The 5,917-nt window shown below is 40.1% G+C and overlaps 1 protein-coding gene across 1 annotated transcript; it reads right to left on the reverse strand.

The window, feature by feature from the left end:
- Window positions 1–5,673, reverse strand: LOC136500551 (hydroxyproline O-galactosyltransferase HPGT1-like). The gene is made up of 12 exons (XM_066495924.1): window positions 5,223–5,673; window positions 4,661–4,724; window positions 4,511–4,560; window positions 4,110–4,303; window positions 3,536–3,599; window positions 3,393–3,465; window positions 2,937–3,060; window positions 2,222–2,309; window positions 2,069–2,119; window positions 1,868–1,953; window positions 1,653–1,760; window positions 1–496 (listed from the first exon to the last, which is right to left on the reverse strand). The coding sequence occupies exons 1-12, from the start codon at window positions 5,345–5,347 to the stop codon at window positions 474–476; spliced, it is 1,050 nt and encodes a 349-aa protein (XP_066352021.1). The 5' UTR covers window positions 5,348–5,673; the 3' UTR covers window positions 1–473.
- Between the last annotated feature and the right edge of the window lie 244 nt (window positions 5,674–5,917).

Genomic DNA, 5,917 nt, shown 5'->3' on the forward strand with positions numbered 1-5,917 from the left:
ATCATTCTTGACTGCCAAAGGGCATCTAATGTGTCAGAAATTGACACGGATTACGCATACATGTATGTATTCTGGAGCAAAATAATTTCCTGAATTGCTATTGATTTCTGTCACTCCAACAATGGCAGTGTCTGTCAGAAAAAAAGAATGGTAAGGGTGGGACATCTACAAATGGCACGCGGAACAGGATACAATCTGCAGACGGCTTTTCGTTAGAACTCTGATGATTCTAGTGTAGTGGGCCTTGCAAAGAAAGTATGCAAGACCTATCCTTTGGAAATGAAAAACAAGATATCTGATTTCAGTATGCACTGGCTCGCACAATCTTCCTCCAAAGGACGCTACAGAAGATGGCAGAAGAAAACAAAATTTTCTCAATACCAATTCGACCTCATTCTCTGCATATTGTATGTATTATATCCACCAGGCACGGTGCCTGCAAAACTCTTCCTCAGCACAAGCATTGTTGCTCGTTATAGCGCTGAACACATCGCACCTGCAAAAATTATCTTAGTGGTTAGCCCTGAAAAAATATCTGGGAATTTGTGATGAAAATGACCACCAATCCAACAACTCATTACATGAATAACACACAAGCAAAAATGTGTTCATTTCTCCAATCTCAGAAGTTCAATATTCACTGCCTTTGGTTATATCATTGATCCACCAATCTTTCAGATTTAATAAAGGTGGTAAGCCATATAATAGATTGAGCGACAGATTTAGAACCTAAATAAGCAGGACCCTTTATCCAGGGACCAGTGAGGAAACTCAGGGCACGTTTGGATGCCACCTATGTAGGATGTGCCAAATCTTGACAGCTGGCCAAACTTTGGCAGCTGATTCAGCCGCCCCAGATCAGCCGGGCAGGAGCATCGAATTGAACTGGAGATTAGTCACAGCAGTCAGCCAACCCAAAAAACCGCACACATCCAAACGTGCCAGAGCCTCCTCGGTCAATGGCCAAAATTTGGCCTGGTCAGCAGGGGTATCCATCCAAACAGCCCATCAGTGCACATGCAGCATGAAAATAACCAACTGTTTTTGTACAAAACAAGCTAATTTGCGTCCATTCTATTTCCTGCTAAACCATGAAACCATTGCCTTCTGTCCAAAACCTAAGCAAACCATAACTTGGGAAGCCTGCTATGGTTTGTAGTCAAAGGTCCAAGGAAAATTGAAACTAAATTTTGGGTTAACTTGTTACACACGAGACAATAAATATCTGCTGATCATAAACTGCTAGCTCTAGCAGGTTCATCATCGAAATTCGTAATCCAGAATACATGCTGAAGAATAGGCTTTATTAGCTTTAGTATTCATAGGACATTTGCAGTTGTAACAACTGCGAGGTAAGCTGAACATAGCTTAGTTTTCAATGGATATGCTCCCTAGCTCTATTCCCCATGTTACTTCTCTCATCCTCGAAGTTTCAGTATTCACAAACATAATGATTGTCCAAATGGATTTAAAAAACAGGAGAATCAAGAATCTAACGAAGTATGCAAACAAAAGGACTTAATCGCATGGAAGCAATCATCAAGAGTCAGATTTGACCAGTAAGAAAAAATAGATCATTAGAACAACGTAAACATATATCAAACAGAAAGGAATCAAGGTCAAGGACTCAAGGTCAAAAGATGCCAACCAACCTGAGGGCCACGATGAACAACACAGTTTTGCTTCATTTACATGCTTCACAGCAAGGCCAATCATCCACGATCCTACACTAACATCATCATGGGCATATGTCCGGAGAACTAGACCTATCACAAAAAAATATCCATAAATACAATTAATCAAATTACTTATTAAAAATTCTCATTTCTTTTCAGATCCTTGTGGTAGAAGGATATAGAATCTGTGCACAAGGTTGCATACTTGTTTATAGAAATGAACTGAGCTACGGCCCTTGATATGACAAACATTTCACCAGAAGCGTGTCGGAAGTACCTATTGTTTGACAAAAGGAAGTAGATGAGCCACAACAGCAATTGATTTGAATGTTAAATCTAGTACAAATAATAAATGTAATAGAAGCTAAAATTGCTAAGGCAAGCATACTTACGATTTCCCATCACCAAATTTCCACCAGTCTGGTTCATACCACTTATGGGTTCTGTTTTCAATGGAGCTCTAGTTTAGTTTCTCAAATGAAGAAGCACTCAAACGGGGAAAAGAAAACTATCAAGTTCCTAAAATGAATTGTTGTAACACTCACGAGTCAGAAAAAACCTCGCCCGATTTCATGCAGCCTATATAGATACGGGGTTTGTCCCAGTGAGTTTCGAGCATTGCGCTCAAAGTATCTGCAGAAAAACAATAAGTTGTTCCATGTGAAGTACAGTTCCTGTTAATATTCCGAAACCACATCTACACAATGACAACAGGCAATTGTTGCCAGAGGCAATCCAGTATTCCAAAACATGCAGAATGAGCATTTTAACAAGTCAGCGGAGTTCAAAAGATTAATAGTCATTACTTTTTCATGTAGAGGTATCACAGGTAATCGAAGTTGTTGGCTTGTTGCAAGCAGAGACAGAAAATGACAATAGCCTTTTGTAAATCTCATCTCAGTGCACAAGGAGAGTATCAAAACCTCCTGACTTGAAAAGGTAGGAACTTATATTTCCAAAATTGATAAATGATTGTCCAGAATTAATCAGTTTTCATAATGTTTTAAAAATAATCAGTTTTCATAATGTTTTAAAAATCAACTTTTCAAACTGTGGCAGCTACTGCTGAAAATTAGTTTAAATGGTTTCACTGGCATATCTGGTAAACATTAACAACTATAGTCAAACTTTAGGAACCATACCCAGATACCAAAAGTATCTGGAACATGAGGAAGTAGCAAAGATCCTACAAATTTATGCCCTATGTAATAAAACACAAACCACTAATAGAGCCCCTCAAAGTTAACAGATGGCACATACCAACGTTTATGTATATATCATCATTGACCTTAGCATAAAATGCAGCATCGAATGTATCCGCTGCATTAGCAAAGAAACTTTTTGTCTTCTTAGGAAGCTCTTCATCTGACTCTGTATGATCATCCTGCAATGCCACTTAATAGTCAAGTTCCGAAACTAAATCAACAGCATGTTGAGCTAAAATACGAGTAAGAATTTTTATTAATGGCAGCATTCATCTTAACACCTTTTTGTTAGTTACATCGAACTTTGATGCTAAAAAAATCCAAAGGATCGGACTATAAAATTACTAATGCACATATAAAGATAAACAAAAGCAAGAACCACCAAAGTGGCCAAGTATATGAATCTTCAATCGACATTAAGCAAAGAGCACAGCAAGTACATAAACAAGGTTATCGTTGAATCCATCAACATAGAGTAGTACTACAGAATCAATTGTTCAATCAGGCTTACCAAGATCAAGAAATCTTTGGTGCTCCTATTTTCGTCATCAATCTCCCTATCAAAAGTATCTCCTCGATTTGCACTACATATGAGAACTATCAGATATCTAAACTTCATATGTTTATTCCAGCAGGGTAATGGATATCAGGTACCTTCTTCCAACAACAAAACGTACTACAATGCCTTTTTCTTCTTCAAGTTTCTTCAGCATTGAACCTGTGCAGAGAAGTACAATTAAACTACACAGATAAGTAGGATACTATACACAACACTAGGTTAAGAGAATAGTAAAATAAGAATTGTATTTTTTTAATTTATCAACAGAAAGCAAATTTAAAACATTAATTTAAAGATAAGGGTACCATATCCTATAGTACTTCAATGGGAGAATAATCAAAACTGGGTCATTTGTTTCAAAACACAATCAACCACCTACAAGATGACAAATGTCTAGGACCAAAAGGTATTAACATTACAAAAGGCAGATCTGCATCCAAGATCCAAGTTTTTCATATTGTGATGGCTAATCTTCAGGATATCATTTCAAGTTCTTACAAATTTTCTGACATAATAACTAAAAAAGGACTTTCTGACATAATAAATATGAGAACTGAATTTCCAAATTTTGGTATTAATATTCTTTTCTTATGGAATTATTAATATTGATGTCTGTCAGAATACCAAAAAAAAAAATAGATGTAAGAAAAATGCAAGCATGAAGTGTACCTGTCGGAAGCCATGATTTCCTGACAGCATCACGGTAGTTTTTCCTCCCAAAGCTAGTCATTATTCCAATAACAATCAGTGGCTTTTTCCCAGAGCGAGTTCCATTTGTCTCAGGATTGTATTTGCCAACAAAACCTTCATGCTTTGCTGCAGCAAGCTCCATCTCAAGCGATGCCAACCGCTTCCCTTGCTGCCTAAAAAATGGAGGATGTTTACACATAAGCAATTAGTACAGCTCCAAACTCTCATACTACAACAAATTCTGCATGTTTGGAGCACTAGTTCCAATTAGACAGCAAATGCAAAAGTTCATACTTTCAAACGCATTAAGAAAATTGTCAGATTGTGCATTGAAAGGCAATTTCGGCATATAACCTGAAAGGTTAGAAACTTAGAATTACCTGCATGCAACAACCTTCAAGGTATCATCCACAGATATTGCTGATTGCCCCTGAATCACATGCACAAGAGAGTTAATGGGGCTCTTAAGTAAGCAGCACAGGTGGATCGTTCCACTAGAGAACAAAAGAGCCAGAATCTCTGGTGCCTACCTGGCCTGTTCGTCTGTCGAGCTCCTTAATGAGATAAACTCTGTTCTGAGCATCCTGCCACAATCTGAAATTCAGGACGTCAACAATTTTTCCTCTACAAACAGAAAAAGGCCAAAACACAAACCATTTCTACAGAGGAACAGTTTCCGTTACTATGACAATCCAGATCAAGTCAAAAGGTAAGGTGTCTTAGAACTAAGATTGGTCTTCATCAATACTAGCACAAAAGGGAATACTCCACTCATGAACTGTGACACTGCAAAATCCAAGTGCTGCAGAAACAAGTACTAACATCGCAACAAAATGTGAGCCTCGCACTGGATTCCGTTTGAGAGATCAAAACCTCACCCGCTGTTCTAAAATGCACCACCGGCTGGATCATAACTTCCCTAGCAAGATCACCATGAGCAGCTCCTGCCGGAGACATATACAGGGATCTAGAATCCCCCCACGGGTTATCGGTAGCACACGCATATACCAAACAATCGAACAGAAGAACCGAAGCAGGCGAGCATTTTCACGAAGAAATTAATGACGGAAACCGGCGGGCGGGCGGACTCACCGTCCGGCGACGTAGAAGGAGGCCATGGTAGCGAACATGGCGAGCATCATGGCGGACATCGGCGACCGCAGCGCCCCCGCGGCGGACGGCGCCTGCCGCCGCGCCGGACCCTCCCGGATCTGCATCGGGATCTCGAGCTCGGAGACCTTCACCTTGCTCCCGCCCGCGCACTCAGCACGGGCCCGCCATGGCCACCGACGACGAGATCTCTGAAGCCGCTTTCAGAAAACTCGGCGCCCAGGGGCTGTTTGGTTCCGGAAGCTTGTAGAAGCCGCCACGGGGGAGTGGTGGTGATGGCGGTGGCCCAGCGCAGGCAAGGGGTGAGAAGAGACTGAGAGGTGCCGGGCTGCCGGCCGGTTGGTGCTTGGTGCGTTACGAACAGTTTTGGTGGTTTCTCTGGCAACGATTTGGAATTTGGAGAACCAAGGAAGGAGACGACAGTCGACGGTTGATTCTGTGCTATTTATCGGCCAGGCAAAAAGAGGAACAAATATACTGCTGCAACTACAAGAAACGTATGACTCTAAAATGATTAGAGGTTTAGAAGTAGAAAGTAAGTAATAAAGCAATAATCCTCTCACTTATTTATATACTACTAAAATTTGTTGTAGTAATACTGCATACGAGGTTGTATTGACAGGTGTCAAGAGCTTATTTATACATACCACAAAATGACTAGATATATGTTTCATAGA

This window comes from Miscanthus floridulus, chromosome 13 (assembly GCF_019320115.1).
Source record: "Miscanthus floridulus cultivar M001 chromosome 13, ASM1932011v1, whole genome shotgun sequence".
NCBI classification, from domain to species: domain Eukaryota; kingdom Viridiplantae; phylum Streptophyta; class Magnoliopsida; order Poales; family Poaceae; genus Miscanthus; species Miscanthus floridulus.